We start from the raw sequence: 17,757 nt of genomic DNA, 5'->3' as shown, positions 1-17,757 counted from the left end.
AATGTTGAAGATATACAAAAACTCAATCAGTTCCTTTGTTGTTTAAAAAGTACGGCTCTAAATATGAATGTACAAATGCAAACTAAGAGGGAGCAGCTGGTGTTGTGGTTTGTGGTCTTCTGTTCCTTGTTGTCAATACAATGTTATTTTCTTTAATATGCATACAGGTACACACAGCAACAGCTCATCATATAGTTTATGAATTCCTGTGTCCATCACTCTGAGCGGTCCTACATACTCAAAAGAGTCAAAAGAGATTCTGAATCTCAAGAGTTTCTTTTCCTGGTTAATATCAGTATAAAAATTCTTTCTGAGCAGAAAAAACAGACAAAACCCCATAGATGCTTTAATAAATGTAATAGACCACCACCCAGTGTAAGGTTTATGACACAGCTACCCTAAAGTACTTATAATAATATATAATATATATTTTTTAATGTTGTTAATTACTGATCTTATCCATGTAGTTTTTAAATTATGTTTTATTTAAAAATAGCAAAAAAAGGAAATCACATTATTATGTATATTAAGATGTTAAATTACAGATATTTCTTTGCTAAATAGAAAAAATTACTTTTATTGGTTGACTGTTAAGCTTGATTAATTTCTAACTTTTCTGACAGAGGAGTCATGTGTACCAGCTATTTCCAAAAAACAGGTTTTTGACAGATTTATAATTTTTTTTTATGACAAGTGCTGTAATAAATATTTTAAGCACTGTAGTATTGATTTCTTTATAATGATAGCCTGAATACTTGCTGAATGCTAAATTTCTGTGACCTGGAGTGTGGTTCTCTTTGAGGAGGAACACATGCAAAATTATATCCTCCATCTTTGAATATGTGTCACAGGATAAAAAACAAGGACTACATGATTGAATCACACCAATGTGGACTGGGCAGAGACAAATGGCTCCTACAATGAACTGTTTGATGGCTGTTTTTCTTATCCTGTCAGTTTACTGTGTTGGTAAGGACAGAAGTATTTCATTTACAAACATTATGACTCAATGACAAATGATATGCTTGAAATACAAAGGCTAATAATGTTTTTATCTGCAGGTACTGAGGGTCAAACATTGACTGAGTCTGAATCAGTGATTAAACAGCCTGGACAATCCCACAGACTGACCTGTACATACTCAGGGTTCAGTGGTGATGACCATTATGTTTGGATCAGACAGGCTGCTGGAAAAGGACTAGAATGGATCGCTTGGATCCAATATGATGGTGGTAGCATCTACTACTCTCAGTCATTCAGAGGCCGGTTTACCATCTCCAGAGACAACAGCAGAAAGCAGGTGTATCTGCAGATGAACAGCCTGACAACTGGGGACTCTGCTGTTTATTATTGTGCTCGAGAGTCACAGTGACACAAGAGGAAGAAACTCTGTACAAAAACTCAGCACATCACAAAAGGAACAATTTACTTTCTGCTGTTCACATTTATAGTAATGAACTGCAGTTCAATCTCATTAACACAAGAAGAAACAACAAAGGCACAAGGATCTGCAAAATATTTAACAATATCTGTTGGGATTAGTCATCAATTTGATCATCTATTTCAAATATTTACTATAAATTGCACTCAGCATCTTGTTTAGTTTTCAGACCACATGCATTAATCTTTAATAGTATCTTTCTTAAACATACACTTATTTATCATTACTTATTGCTGCCTGCAGGGAAAGAACTGGTATGGATCTGAATATAATCCTGGTGATTCATTCAGCAAAGATTTAGCAAAAATAAGTTTAGCCTCAACTTAGACTCTTCCAGCAAAGCACTAACTGCAAGTGGACAGATTGTGCAGACTGAAGACACTGCTGTGTATTACTGTGGAAGAGAACCACAGCATCAAAACATTCGTAGAGTTGAACAAAACCCCCTCAGTGCCTAAACAGTTATAACATGACGCCACCAGAGGAGGAGCCCTCAGACCACTGATGAATTTAAGATATTACATAATTCAAGTGATTTTATTATGTAACTCAATGTGAGTTACATAATGCTAGAAGAATGACTGATGTGAAAATACGTGAGTCAGTAGATATGTCTTTCTTGTATTTCACTTTGACATCTACAAACTAAAACTCTGCACAGATACTTTGTGGCCACTGTGTTTACCTCTGATTGTTATTAAATAAGCAAACTCAGAATTTGTCTGAGGGTGTTTTTATTGTTGTTGTTGTTGTTGTTTACTAGCTGTCAGAAATCCCATTTAAAGATCATTTTAACAGACTTTGCACTGTTTAGAAAACAGGTTAAATAACATAGTTAAGACTAAAATTATTGACATTTTAACAATTTTATTGTACCTTTGCTGTTACACCCTATCTTGATTGTGATGATCCATTTATAAGCAGTATGTTTGTCACTGTTATGTTGTCATGTTATATTACAGTTCAAACAAGTGTGTATCACGTGCCTGTAGTGTGAAGTGGAAGTCTAGTTGTGTAAGTATGCATTATTGAGAAAATATAGATGTTTGTTTAAAGAACTGTTTTTGTTTGTTTGCACATATCATTGACAGTCGCTGAGAGCAGGTTAACCAGCGAATATTTATAAGAGTAATTTGATTAAATGACAAACAGTTTAAACAGTTTAAATCTAAACATAAACACTGTGTGATAAATTAAGATCTGATAACTGTAAAGATTTCAGGAACTGAAAATATAACTTTATTGCATGCAACCAATGTACATATTTTTTCATGTTCTTGATAACTTGATAGCAGAGGATTTTATTGTTTATTACTGTGCTGGAGACTCACAGCGTCACAGGAGTCAGAAACATCATTTTCTCACAGAAGTTACAGAGATGACATTTAACTCATCAACATACTGGATGATTCAGAAAAGCTGCTTCACTGGGAGATTGTTTTTGTGAAGACTCTGTCTCCAGTTTTACATTAAATATTTTGTCTGTTCATGTGTACATGCCAATGTGACTATTTTCATCGGCCTTGTCTAAATAGAGTTTTTAAGGAATGAAAAACACATCAAACTTTATATTTGTCTTATAAATAATATTTTTATTGGAATTATCTCCTTTTTTCAAATTGTTATTACTGATTGCCACAGTGTGATCTCTTATAATCTGTCAGCATCCATCTATGTGTAAAGCAAACTTCCTGACACTCTGCTATAAAGACTTGAAATCATGGTGTCAGTTAAAGCAGAAGAAAAGTTCTCATCAGATTATCTTGAGTACCAAAATGTTCTCTGTGGCTCTGCTGCTCCTGCTGGCTGCTGGATCCTGTGAGTCTCACTGGAAAAAAAAAAAACACTGACAGGATGATCACAGCAAACTGACTGTTGCTGTCACATAAAACATGTTTTCTCTACAGGTGTGAAGTGTGAGCAGCTGACACAGCCAGCCTCTGTGATTGTGCAGCCAGGTCAGCATCTGACCATCACCTGTCAGGTCTCTTATTCTTTTAGCAGCTATTGGACAGCTTGGATCAGACAGCCTGCAGGGAAAGGACTGGAGTGGATTGGGGTGAAAAGTACTGGGAGCTCTCACTATAAAGATTCACTAAAGAGCAAGTTCAGCATTGACTTGGACACTTCAAGCAACACAGTGACTGTAAATGGACAGAATATAGAGCCTGAAGACACTGCTGTGTATTACTGTGCCAGAGAGTCACAGTAACACATAACATCAGCAGACCTGAACAAAAGCCCCTCACTGCATGTACACATTTGAAACATGAAGCCACCAGAGGAGGAGCTCCAAGACCAATAAAGAATTGAAGGGTCTATTTACTCAAAACAAAAATAGAAAAAAATGTGGAAATTCCTTATTGTGTTGCTATTCTTGATCGAGGTAGTCGTAGCAACAAATTATGCTCACAGCAGTTAAGCACCAGTTTACCATCTCCAACTGAAACAACAGAAAGCAGCTGTATCTGTAGATGAGCAGCTTAACATCAGAAAACTCTGTTTATTAATGTCCTCAAGAGACACAAAGCAAAGACCCTATCCTTTCATAACTTGTTAGAACGGTTTTATTATTATTTTATTTATTTTGTTTTATTATTTGTTATGAAAAATAAATTTTACAATCTAATGTTACAGAAATTTTCTTTTCCTTCAGATTCAATGCAATACAAAAACAGAATAGAAAAATGATTCAAAAGATTCTGTGCTATTTTATATAAATGCAAACTGTGTTCTGTTATGTTGTGTATTTATGGAGTCTGCAGCAGAGAGACCCTACAGTAAATGGACAGAATATTCAGCCCGAATACACTCATGTGTATTACAGGGCCACAGTCACATTCACAGAAAGAAAAATCTCTAAGACTCTAATAAATTCCTGTTGTTTCTGTTTACTTTTTAAAACTCCTTAGCAAGAACCTTTTTGTGAGTTTGTAAGTATTGATAAAGCTCTGAAATAAAAGGCCAGTACATGAAACTGAATTCACTGATCAATGTTGTTATAAACTGATTAATTTATGACATAAAATACTTTTGTTAAAAAAATATTTTGGTTTGCGAGCTTGTATTTATTTATTATATTGTACACTTTAATCTATAAACCAATAAGTTGTGCAAAGTACTTGTTTATAGAACATAACATTACATTAAATATTATAACATTTTTTTAAATGACAAAAAGTGTTTTTTTCTTTCAATTTTATTAGCAATCAAATCAGACTTTTTCTTGTTGTATGGATTCAACGTACAGAGTCAAGCAAGGTCGTAACTACTGAAGTTCTCCTCTTCCTCTCATATTGATGTCTGCACTGTAGACTGGGCAGAGACAAATGGCTTAAACAATGATCAGAAATTATATTTGGCTTGCTTTTCTCATTCTTATTCCAGCAGCCAAAAGGCAAAGAGGCAGAGTTCACCCTGGAGAGGTCAATAATCTGTCACAGGGCAAGTTGTAATTCTCCTTTTAAAATTCAGGTTTTGATGAATGAAATACCCTTCAACCTCAGAGTTATTTTTTAAGATTGTTTAAGTTTTTCATCTTTTAAAAATGTTAAAAACACAGTCTCTATTAGTGCTTGAACAATCAATGTATCTCTAATCATGTATCAGCGTCTATCTGTATGCAAAGTAAGCTCCCCCACTGACTTGATATAATGCTGCAGGTTGCAAAAGAAGAATAGAAGCTCCTGGGAGATCACCTTCAGCACCAACATGTTCTCTGTAGCTCTGCTGCTGCTGCTGGCTGCTGGATCCTGTGAGTCTTACTGAACACAAACACTGACAGCATGAAAACTACACACTTTTAATTTGACTGCATTCAATGTTTTTTCCACAGGTGTAAACTGTGAGCAGCTGACACAGTCACCCTCTGTTATACTGCAGCCAGGTCAGCGTCTGACCATCACCTGTCAGGTCTCTTATTCTCTTGGCTACTACACAGCTTGGATCAGACAGCCTGCAGGGAAAGGACTGGAGTGGATTGGGATGAAATACACTGGGGACTCTCACTATAAAGATTCCCTAAAGAGCAAGTTCAGCATTGACTTGGACACATCAAGCAAGACAGTGACTGTAAATGGTCAGAACATGCAGCCTGAAGACACTGCTGTGTATTACTGTGCCAGAGGGTCACAGTAACAGAAACTGTTAGGACCCCTGAACAAAAACCTCTCAGTGCCTGAACAACTGTAGCATGAAGCCACCAGAGGAGGAGCCCTCAGACCATGAATGAATTTAAGATGTTTTTCTAAGAAACTTACTCTTGTTGTAGTCTCATAACTGTTTAAATATGGTGGGTTTAAATGATGTAAGATTATAGCAACAGCTACTGTATAGTCCAATCACATCACATAAAGTGCATTAAGCAGCCATTTTATTAGGTGTTTTAGAAACTGCTGATCTGCCATGAATGGTCTGAAAAAGAGAAAATATTCAGTGAGTGGCAGGAGAAAAGGCCTCGCTGATGTCAGAGGAAAATTTCCAGACATCTTTGAGCCGAAATCAACAGTAACTCAAATAACCACTCAATACAACCAAGATATGCAGAAGAACATCTGAACCTTTCAGCAGATGAGCAACAGCTGAAGATTTGTTGCAGTTAAACCTGTTCTGAGAACACGTGTTTATATTTGCTTTAAATTGAAGAGCAATTTCACTGCTGCTGTTGACTGTGTGTTATTGTATATAGTCTCTCATACATATTTGAAAATAGTTTGAAGTAATTTGCCTGAAAACATTAAAAATGCTGGACAGGAAAGTGAGAGCTCTAGAGTTCTAACTGATAAAAGTACAGCTGTTTTGATGAGTTGTGCGAGCAGTATGAACAGAAACAAAAGGAGAGTGTATAAAAGCAGGCTGATGTTACTTCTACTAATAAAGAGTATCGAGAATGTTTTTGTTCTTTTCTGGGTCAAATGCGACTGTTATCTGTTCAGATGGATTTTAGATCTATGATTTTGGGTCAAACAAAGGAAATCTGCATCTGTAAGGAATATTAAGCAGTGTGCGAGTCATGTCTGAGTGTGCGTACACAAACACAGCTTTGTGTATGTAGCTGAATGTTTAGTCAAAATTATAAATAAAAAAAACAAATGAAAATAAGATCATGTAGTTTTATTTCATATTTAAAAAAAAAAATGTTTAAAGAGACGTAGCCACATAAAAATAAATTAAAAAATAACTGGTATAACTGGGTACAGTATTCTGTGTTTGTCTGATATCAGACAAACACTGAAAAACAATCTCTCAGAAGAGATCCTTGATCTTAAGGTTTTTATTTCCTTGTTAAGCCAGCTTATTAAAAATTTTATGAATGGTTGACCTGAGGAAAAAGTATAGTTTCTGCATTCAGAAGGTTGGCCTGAATAATTCAAAATGTGGAGTGTTGACTTGAAGGAGAGGATGTGTGTTTGTCTTTGAGGAGGAGGAGCTGATGCAAACTATGATCTCTACCATGTTTAAAGACATGATGCAGAATATAAGACAGGGAATACATGATTAACCACCACTGTACACGGAGCAGAGACAAATGGCCTTGACAATGAATCATCCGATGTTTATGGTTGTTTTTCTGATCCTTTCAATTTACTGGGCTGGTAAGGAAAGTGCAGTCGTTTTACTAACATTGTTGTGAAAGTGAAATGATGAGCTTGGAAAACAGTCACTAATTATTCTTGTTTGTCTGCAGGTACTGAGAGCCAAACACTGACAGAGTCTGAATCAGTGGTTAAAAGGCCTGGAGACTCCCACAGACTGACCTGTACATACTCAGGGTTTGGTGGTGATATTCATGCTGCTTGGATCAGACAGGCTGCTGGAAAAGGACTGGAGTGGATTGCTGTTATCTGGAGTGACAGTAGTGGGAGCTACTACTCTCAGTCAGTCAGAGGCCGCTTTACCATCTCCAGAGACAACAGCAGAAAGCAGGTGTATCTGCAGATGAACAGCCTGACAACTGAGGATTCAGCTGTTTATTATTGTGCTCAAGAGTCACAGTGACACAAGAGGAAGAAACTCTGTACAAAAACTCAGCACATTAAACCAAGTTAGAAAAACAAAACAATGCTCAGTTTGCGTTCTGCAGTTCACTTTGAAAAATTATTAAAGATCAGCGCACCGAAAGAAAGAAATAATACGGGATTATCAGGACCTCGTATCATTAAATATTGTATCTTGTGTGTGCTCATTTGATCTATGTTATTTAATTACATAATAATAATAATATAATCGGAACTAATGTTGGGAATTATAATTTTCTTTTGCATACACCAAAACATTTTTAGAACTGCCAGTTTTAAAATTTGAATTTGAAATTTGTCAGCAAACTTCCTCACTGACTGTTATATTTATCCTAAACAAGTGTTGTTAATTTCTGTTCATCTGGACGTAACATTTTCAGTGGGAGAAACTCATCAGAGTGACATCTTCAGTCTCAGCTGGCTGCAGGTTTTCCCAACCTCATAAACAGTACATGTGCACAATGACTGAAGCTAGCACCACTGATAAACAATGAGCTCAGATCAGTTTCTTCATCATTTATATGGAAATAGTCATTCACTTTGACCAACAACCACTGACCAAAGACCATGGATGAGTGACGAAACGTTTGTCATCAATGGTCCACTGAAAACGCAATGTCCAGATGAACAGAATCGACTTTTTGGGATTTATAATGATTAATCATTATTTATTAATGTCAGAGGTCAGACTATTTACACCGTTTTAACAGATATGTAGATCAAAATCAGGTAGACATTTTGTAATAACAGAAACTTATTATGGGACCTTGGTCAAAGTTTGAACGGTATGAACAGTTTATAAGGGTTTAAACTAATATTTACTTGAACATTTTATAGCATATTAGAATAATTCATTTTTGTTTCCTGTGGAATTGATGCAAAACCCTGATTTATTTCTTTTCTACTTATCTGACTTCAGAGAAGTTGACAGCGAGTTAAGGACATGCAGTTTAACAGTATGGACTACAGGACAGGACTGCTGCTGTTAACTATCTGCTGGGCTGGTGGTTAAGAATACGTAGCCACATAAATATCAATAATGTTAAAGATCCATGCTACATATTTTCTGAAATCAAAAGTGTTGTTTTTATTAAAAAAAAATCAAACTCAGTCATACTGTGTGAGTTTAATTACAGGACTTTGTTTGATCACATCCAGTGATTCTTTTCCTTCTCCCTTTTAGGAGAAAGTGAATGATTAATCTTAATGATATTTTATACTGGGACTGTCAAGCAGTGTGTCTGTAGTGCTGTTAGGTTTTCCTTACAAATCCTTACAGCACTTGGGTGATACAGTGTGAGTGTACTAATACCCTGCTCCAGTCCTGCTGCTGGTGAGCCCGATGGTTGTTCTTTACTCAAACTCACCTCAGAGGAGGCTCATAGGTCCACATGTTTCCAATAAAATAGCAACTCAGTTGGATTTGTTTAAGTTTTGATACATTTCTGTTTTAACACTCAAATTCTTAACCCCTTAATGCCCAGTGTATCATATTTGATACATACAGTTTTTGTGTTTTTGTGTTTTTGAGACATCTACATCATCAGTGCGTTTCCTCCCCCAAATATAAATCTAAATAAATTTCACATTTTAAAGCAAAAAACTGCACAAAACAACGCTGGATGTAGCAAATATGATACAAAAAAAATTTCATATGTTTTTTTTAAATATATTTATTTTTTTATTGCAAATTCTGTAGTCATGAATGCAAAGTTTCTTTTTGTGTTGAAACTATGACGTCTCTTACTGTGATAGTCATCAAACCTGTAGTTTCCTGTGTGCCCAGGTGTCACTGTTGCAACAAAGGTTCACAGTTCTCCTGCTTCTTTCATTTTTAACTCTGCACCAAAACACTCGGATGTAACAGAAAACATCCATCTAACTTCTCAGTGTGGGATTTCTTGGAGGCGAAAGTAATTGACCATCATGCACCAGCCACAGAGAGCTTTCACTTCATATATATTTCAAACTTTTGCATCTGAAATCCAAATGATCTTACTTAGCTAATGTACTTTAAGATTTTGTTTATTTATTTACAGGACAATGAAAAAATGAAAATACCGCAAATGGACTTAAATATATGATATTCAGTAACTGAACTTAACTAGTTGCTTTTGCTGTGGATTTTTGTGTTAATAAAGTCTGCAACCAGATCAGCTGTGGTGAAGCTATTTTATTACTGCATGCAGCAGAGCAAACACACACATCAAAACATCACGGTTATACAGTCATAAGAGCTCTAACCTTGGGGCGTCGCAGTGTCCCTTTTATAACATCGCACAAACTCTCTGTATGTCTCACCCAGGCTGCTGCTGGACAGGGAAGACTCCCACTATCATTTCCCAGATGCTGGCCTTCCTGAGAGTTCATCATTCTGAGCGATAGTGAAACATCCTTAGGCTTTGCTAAGCTGTTTTTCAGCAGGTCATACTGACACATACTTCATGTAAGCAAACAAAGGTTATACAAAAATCCTACAGTGAAGTTATAAACACCTAAATGTAAATGTGAGGGTAAACTAGATTTTTCCCCATTACACTTTCCAGAGCAAATTTAAGTATTGAAATAAGTTGTGAAAAAAGGTATTATGACCTTTTAATTAGTAAGGAAACATGTTATTTTATTAGTTATTTAGGCAACTATCAGTTAGTTTGACTGGCTTGAAGTTGTGTTTTTCATGTTGTTGATTTTATGATTTTATTTCTTTTTGGCTTCACCAGTTTGTTAAAAGAAACTTTAAGGGCTCTTTATGGCACTGTTGTGCCCTTGAAACCAAGATTTCCTGTAGCTACTGGTGCACATAAATGGTTTACAGCTGAGTCCCCATATTACACACAAGTGCTGCAGTAGAAATAATGAATTACAGGGACTGGATCCATATAATGCACACAAATACTATCAGCATGTTGCCAGTGGAACATAATTTTTGGGTCATATACAACACAGCACATACCGCTTTCTATGTAAAGGAGTGGCTTGGCTGCTAAATGCTTAAATCCTGCCATTAGTAGTCACACAAAAACTTGGGCAACTTTCTTTGAATACTTCTGAGTTTGAGATCTTAAAAAAAGACCTTTGGTATGAAATAAGCCTTTTGATGTAATGCAAGTTTTAATATTTGAAAATGTATGTATTATAAAGTAAAAATAAACTATAATCAAAAACAAGAAAATGATACTTTTCTGTTTTTTCAAGTTTTTACTTTGAGAAAACTGGTATTTGTCAGTGAGGAGGAGGAGGAGTCGATGCAAATCCCATTCTTTCAGTTCATTTATATATGTTGAAGAGTAAGTGTGGTGACTCAATCTAATAGACAAGCTTTTGACTGGACAACAACTTTAACAACTTTAACAATGATCACATCTGTTTATTTAGTTATTTTACAGATACTATGTTGTTTCTTGGCTGGTAAGGACATACATTTAGTTGAACATTTAAACTGACATAACAAAAAGTGATTGAACTAAAAAGTTAACATTTCTGTAGGTACTGAGGGTCAAACTCTGAGTGAGTCTGAACCAGTGGTTAAAAGACCTGGAGACTCCCACAGACTGACCTGTACATACTCAGGTGTTTGGTGGTGATATTAGTGCTGCTTGGATCAGACAGGCTGCTGGAAAAGGACCTGGAATGGATCGCTTGGATTGATAGTGGCAGCACCACCTGGTACTCTCAGTCAGTCAAGGCCGGTTTACCATCTCCAGAGACAACAGCAGACAGCAGGTGTATCTGCAGATGAACAGCTTGACAACTGAGGACTCTGCTGTTTATTACTGTGCTCGAGAGCCACAGTGATACAAAGAGGAAGAAACTGTACAAAAACTCAGCACATCACAAAAGGAACAATTTACTGTATTACTGTTCACATTGACAGTAATGAACTGCAGTTCAACAGCATTAACACAAGAAGAAACAACAAAGGCACAAGGATCTGCAAAATATTTAACAGTATCAATTGGGATTAGTAATCAGTTTTAATAATCTATTTCAAATATTTACAGAAATGAAAGTCTTATTTAGTTTTCAGTCCACATGTACTAATCTTTAATAGTCTCTTTTTAATGATATTCTGAATTACACCCAAAATACAACAGAGAAAAGAGTATGTTGTTTTTCAGACTCTCCAACTTTAAACCAGAGGACTCTTCTGTCCACAGTATTACTGTGTCCTGATACACACATGGTACGAGGAAATGTTGAAGATATACAAAAACTCAAATCAGTTCCTTTGTGTTTTAAAAAGTACGGCTCTAAATATGAATGTACAAATGCAAACTAAGAGGGAGCAGCTGCTGTTGTGGTTTGTGGTCTTCTGTTCCTTGTTGTCAATACAATGTTATTTTCTTTAATATGCATACAGGTACACAGCAACAGCTCATATAGTTTATGAATTCCTGTTTCCATCACTCTGAACGGTCCTACATACTCAAAAGAGTCAAAAGAGATTCTGAATCTCAAGAGTTTCTTTTCCTGGTTAATATCAGTATAAAAATTCTTTCTGAGCAGAAAAAACAGACAAAACCCCCATAGATGCTTTAATAAATGTAATAGACCACCACCCAGTGTAAGGTTTATGACACAGCTACCCTAAAGTACTTATAATAATAATATATATTTTTAATGTTGTTAATTACTGATCTTATCCATGTAGTTTTTAAATTATGTTTTATTTAAAATAGCAAAAAAAAGGAAATCACTTATTATGTTTTATTAAGATGTTAAATTACAGATATTTATTTCCTAAATTGAAAAAAAAAATACTTTTTTTGGTGACTTGTAACAAACCTTTTTTTATAGCACCACTAGGGGGGGTTGCCCAACTATTGAGTAGCTATGGGGGTCTCTAGTGGGTTGTGTGAGTTGTTAGCGGCAGCCATTCCATGCTGCTCATGTTCCATGCTCAAGAAAGCACCTTACTTACTGTTGTGACAAGCTGGCGCTGGCGGTACCAATCCCCGCGTATGTAGGTTCGGACGAGTACAGCCGAGGAGACCTGGCTTATAAAGTGTAATGTTGGATGGCGAATAAAGGTCTGTTATTGGATTTAACCGACTGGCTCAGTGTTATCCGGCTAACCTCCACACCACATGTCCGCTGGACCGGCTAGCCGCTCCTTCCTCGCCAGACTGCTGTTACAGACTGTTAAGCTTGATTAATTTCTGACATTTCTGACAGAGGAGTCATGTGTACCAGCTATTTCCAAAAAACTGGTTTTTGACAGATTTATAATTTTTTTTTTATGACAAGTGGTGTAATTTTAAGCACTGTAGTTGTTTCTTTATAATGATAGCCGAATACTTGCTGAATGCTAAATTTCTGTGACCTGGAGTGTGGTTCTTCTTTGAGGAGGAACACATGCAAAAATTATATCCTCCATCTTTGAATATGTGTCACAGGAATAAAAGACAAGGAATACATGAGTTGAATCACACCAATGTGGACTGGGGCAGAGACAAATTGCTCCTACAATGAACTGTTTGAATGGAATGTTTTCTTATCCTGTCAGTTTTACTGTGTTGGTAAGGACAGAAGTATTTCATTTACAAGACATTATGACTCAATGACAAATGATTATGCTTGAAATACAAGGCTAATTAATGTTTTTATCTGCCAGGGTACTGAGGGTCAACCATTGACTGAGTCTGAATCAGTGATTAAACAGCCTGGAGACTCCCACAGACTGACCTGTACATACTCAGGGTTCAGTGGTGATTATAGTAATGCTTGGATCAGACAGGCTGCTGGAAAAGGACTAGAATGGATTGCTTGGATCCGATATGATGGTGGTAGCATCTACTACTCTCAAGTCATTCAGAGGCCGGTTTACCATCTCCAGAGACAAAAGCAGAAAGCAGGTGTATCTGCAAGATGAACAGTCTGACAACTGAGGGATTCAGCTGTTTATTATTGTGCTCGATACTCACAGTGACACAAGAGGAAGAAACTCTGTACAAAAACTCAGCACATCACAAAAGGGAAAAATTTACTTTTCTGCTGTTCACATTTATAGTAATGAACTGCAGTTCAATCTCATTAACACAAGAAGAAACAAACAAAGGCACAAGGATCTCCAAAATATTTAACAACATCTGTTGGGATTAGTCATCAATTTGATCATCTATTTCAAATATTACTATAAATTGCACTCAGCATCTTGTTTAGTTTTCAGACCACATGCATTAATCTTTAATAGTATCTTTCTTAAACATACACTTATTTATCATTACTTATTGCTGCCTGCAGGGAAAGGACTGGTATGGATCTGAAATATAATCCTGGTGATTTCATTCAGCAAAGATTTAGCAAAATAAGTTTAGCCTCAACTTAGACTCTTCCAGCAAAGCACTAACTGCAAGTGGACAGATTGTGCAACTGAAGACACTGCTGTGTATTACTGTGGAAGAGAACCACAGCATCAAAACATCCGTAGAGTTGAACAAAACCCCCTCAGTGCCTAAACAGTTATAACATGAAGCCACCAGAGGAGGAGCCCTCAGACCACTGATGATATTACATTAATCAAGTGATTTTATCATGTAACTCAATGTGAGTTACATAATGCCAGAAGAATGACTGATGTGAAAATACGTGAGTCAGTAGATATGTCTTTATTGGTATTTCACTTTGACATCTACAAACTAAAACTCTGCACAGATACGTTGTGGCTACTGTGTTTACCTCTGATTGTTATTAAATAAGCAAACATCAGAATTGTCTGAGGGTGTTTTTATTGTTGTTGTTGTTGTTGTTTACCTAGCTGTCAGAAATCCCATTTAAAAAATATTTTAACAGACTTTGCACTGTTTAGAAAACAGGTTAAATAACATAGTTAAGACTAAAATTATTGACATTTTAACAAGTTTATTGTACCTTTGCTGTTACACCCTATCTTGATTGTGATGATCCATTTATAAGCAGTATGTTTGTCACTGTTATGTTGTCATGTTATATTACAGTTCAAACAAGTGTGTATCACGTGCCTGTAGTGTGAAGTGGAAGTCTAGTTGTGTAATTATGCAATATTGAGAAAATATAGATGTTTGTTTTAAAGAAACTGTTTTTGTTTGTTTGCACATATCATTGACAGTCGCTGAGAGCAGGGTTAACCAGCGAATATTTATAAGAGTAATTTGATTAAATGACAAACAGTTTTAAACAGTTTAAATCTAAACATAAAACACTGTGTGATAAATTAAGATCTGATAACTGTAAAGATTTCAGGAACTGAAAATATAACTTTATTGCATGCAACCAATGTACATATTTTTTCATGTTCTTGATAACTTGATAGCAGAGGATTTTATTGCTTATTACTGTGCTGGAGACTCACAGCGTCACAGGAGTCAGAAACATCATTTTCTCACAGAAGTTACAGAGATGACATTTTAACTCATCAACATACTGGACGATTCAGAAAAGCTGCTTCACTGGGAGATTGTTTTTGTGAAGATTCTGTCTCCAGTTTTACATTAAATATTTTGTCTGTCATGTGTACATGCCAATGTGACTATTTTCATCGGCCTTGTCTAAATAGAGTTTTTAAGGAATGAAAAACACATCAAACTTTATATTTGTCTTATGAATAATATTTTTATTGGAATTATCTCCTTTTTTCAAATTGTTATTACTGATTGCCACAGTGTGATCTCTTATAATCGGTCAGCATCCATCTATGTGTAAAGCAAACTTCCTGACACTCTGCTATAAAGACTTGAAATCATGGTGTCAGTTAAAGCAGAAGAAAAGTTCTCATCAGATTATCTTGAGTACCAAAATGTTCTCTGTGGCTCTGCCTGCTCCTGCTGGCTGCTGGATCCTGTGAGTCTCACTGGAAAGAAACACTGACAGGATGATCACAGCAACTGCTGTTAATATCACATAAAACATGTTTTCTCTACAGGTGTGAAGTGTGAGCAGCTGACACAGCCAGCCTCTGTGATTGTGCAGCCAGGTCAGCATCTGACCATCACCTGTCAGGTCTCTTATTCTTTTAGCAGCTATTGGACAGGCTTGGATCAGACAGCCTGCAGTGAAAGGACTGGAGGTGGATTGGTGTGAAAAGTACTGGGAGCTCTCACTATAAAGATTCACTAAAGAGCAAGTTCAGCATTGACTTGGACACTTCAAGCAACACAGTGACTGTAAATGGACAGAATATAGAGCCTGAAGACAACTGCTGTGTATTACTGTGCCAGAGAGTCACAGTAACACATAACATCAGCAGACCTGAACAAAAGCCCCTCACTGCATGTACACATTTGAAACATGAAGCCACCAGAGGAGAAGCTCCAAGACCAATAAAGAATTGAAGGGTCTATTTACTCAAAACAAAAATAGAAAGAAATTTGGAAATTCCTTATTGTGTTGCTATTCTTGATCGAGGTAGTCGTAGCAACAAATTATGCTCACAGCAGTTAAGCACCAGTTTACCATCTCCAACGGAAAACAACAGCAAGCAGCTTTATCTGTAGATGAGCAGCTTAACATCAGAAAACTCTGTTTATTAATGTCCTCAAGAGACACAAAGCACAGAACCTATCCTTTCATAACTTGTTAGAACGGTTTTATTATTATTTTATTTATTTGTTTTATTATTTTTTATGAAAACAAATTTTACAATCTAATGATGCAGTAATTTTCTTTTCCTTCAGATTCAATGCAATACAAAAACAGAATAGAAAAATGATTCAAAAGATTCTGTGCTATTTTATATAAATGCAAACTGTGTTCTGTTATGTTGTGTATTTATGGAGTCTGCAGCAGAGAGACCCTACAGTAAATGGACAGAATATTCAGCCCGAATACACTCATGTGTATACAGGGCCACCGTCACATTCACAGAAAGAAAAATCTCTAAGACTCTAATAAATTCCTGTTGTTTCTGTTTACTTTTTAAAACTCCTTAGCAAGAACCTTTTTGTGAGTTTTGTAAGTATTGATAAAGCTCTGAAATAAAAGGCCAGTAAATGAAACTGAATTCACTGATCAATGTTGTTTATAAACTGATTAATTTATGACATAAAATACTTTTGTTAAAAAAATATTTTGGTTTGCGAGCTTGTATTTATTTATTATATTGTACACTTTAATCTATAAACCAATAAGTTGTGCTAAAGTACTTGTTTATAGAAAATAACATTACATTAAATATTATAAACATTTTTTTTAAATGACAAAAAGTGTTTTTTTCTTTCAATTTTATTAGCAATCAAATCAGACTTTTTCTTGTTGTATGGATTCAACGTACAGAGTCAAGCAAGGTCGTAACTACTGAAGTTCTCCTCTTCCTCTCATATTGATGTCTGCACTGTAGACTGGGCAGAGACAAATGGCTTAAACAATGATCAGAAATTATATTTGGCTTGCTTTTCTCATTCTTATTCCAGCAGCCAAAAGGCAAAGAGGCAGAGTTCACCCTGGAGAGGTCAATAATCTGTCACGGGGCAAGTTGTAATTCTCCTTTTAAAATTCAGGTTTTGATGAATGAAATACCCTTCAACCTCAGAGTTATTTTTTAAGATTATTTTTGTTTTTCATCTTTTAAAAATGTTAAAAACACAGTCTCTATTACTGCTTGAACAATCAATGTATCTCTAATCATGTATCAGCGTCTATCTGTATGCAAAGTAAGCTCCCCCACTGACTTGATATAATGCTGCAGGTTGCAAAAGAAGAATAGAAGCTCCTGGGAGATCACCTTCAGCACCAACATGTTCTCTGTAGCTCTGCTGCTGCTGCTGGCTGCTGGATCCTGTGAGTCTTACTGAACACAAACACTGACAGCATGAAAACTACACACTTTTAATTTGACTGCATTCAATGTGTTTTTTCCACAGGTGTAAACTGTGAGCAGCTGACACAGTCACCCTCTGTTATACTGCAGCCAGGTCAGCGTCTGACCATCACCTGTCAGGTCTCTTATCTCTTGGCTACTGGACAGCTTGGATCAGACAGCCTGCAGGGAAAGGACTGGAGTGGATTGGGGTGAAAAGTACTGGGAGCTCTTACTATAAAGATTCACTAAAGAGCAAGTTCAGCATTGACTTAGACACATCAAGCAAGACAGTGACTCTAAATGGTCAGGAACATGCAGCCTGAAGACACTGCTGTGTATTACTGTGCCAGAGAGTCACAGTAACACAAACTGTTAGGACCCCTGAACAAAAAACCTCTCAGGGCACTGAAACAACTGTAGCATCAAGCCACCAGAGGAGGAGCCCTCAGACCATGAATGAATTTAAGATGTTTTTCTAAGAAACTTACTCTTGTTGTAGTCTCATAACTGTTTAAATATGGTGG

The 17,757-nt window shown here is 36.2% G+C and overlaps 2 pseudogenes and 3 gene segments (V, D, J or C); all 5 read left to right on the top strand.

Moving 5' to 3' along the window:
• LOC120717748 overlaps positions 1–341 on the top strand; it is a 53,545-nt gene extending 53,204 nt beyond the window's left edge. The window contains 1 exon segment of the V gene segment in view: positions 319–341. Coding sequence covers positions 319–341 — 23 coding nt within the window.
• A 2,668-nt stretch (positions 342–3,009) lies between these two features.
• LOC120717893 lies at positions 3,010–3,754 on the top strand. The segment is given in 2 exon segments: positions 3,010–3,259; positions 3,349–3,754. Coding segments are annotated over 2 exon segments (450 nt in total).
• Positions 3,755–6,915: 3,161 nt separating this feature from the next.
• Positions 6,916–7,587, top strand: LOC120717904. The segment is given in 2 exon segments: positions 6,916–7,035; positions 7,128–7,587. Coding segments are annotated over 2 exon segments (378 nt in total).
• Positions 7,588–15,232: 7,645 nt separating this feature from the next.
• On the top strand, positions 15,233–15,666 carry LOC120717747 (annotated as a pseudogene).
• A 1,366-nt stretch (positions 15,667–17,032) lies between these two features.
• On the top strand, positions 17,033–17,586 carry LOC120717914 (annotated as a pseudogene).
• The last annotated feature ends 171 nt before the right edge of the window (positions 17,587–17,757 follow it).

Source organism: Simochromis diagramma, unplaced genomic scaffold (assembly GCF_900408965.1).
Source record: "Simochromis diagramma unplaced genomic scaffold, fSimDia1.1 OVJJ01000510.1, whole genome shotgun sequence".
Classification (NCBI taxonomy): Eukaryota; Metazoa; Chordata; class Actinopteri; order Cichliformes; family Cichlidae; genus Simochromis; species Simochromis diagramma.
This window is presented reverse-complemented; position numbering and strand designations above follow the sequence as displayed.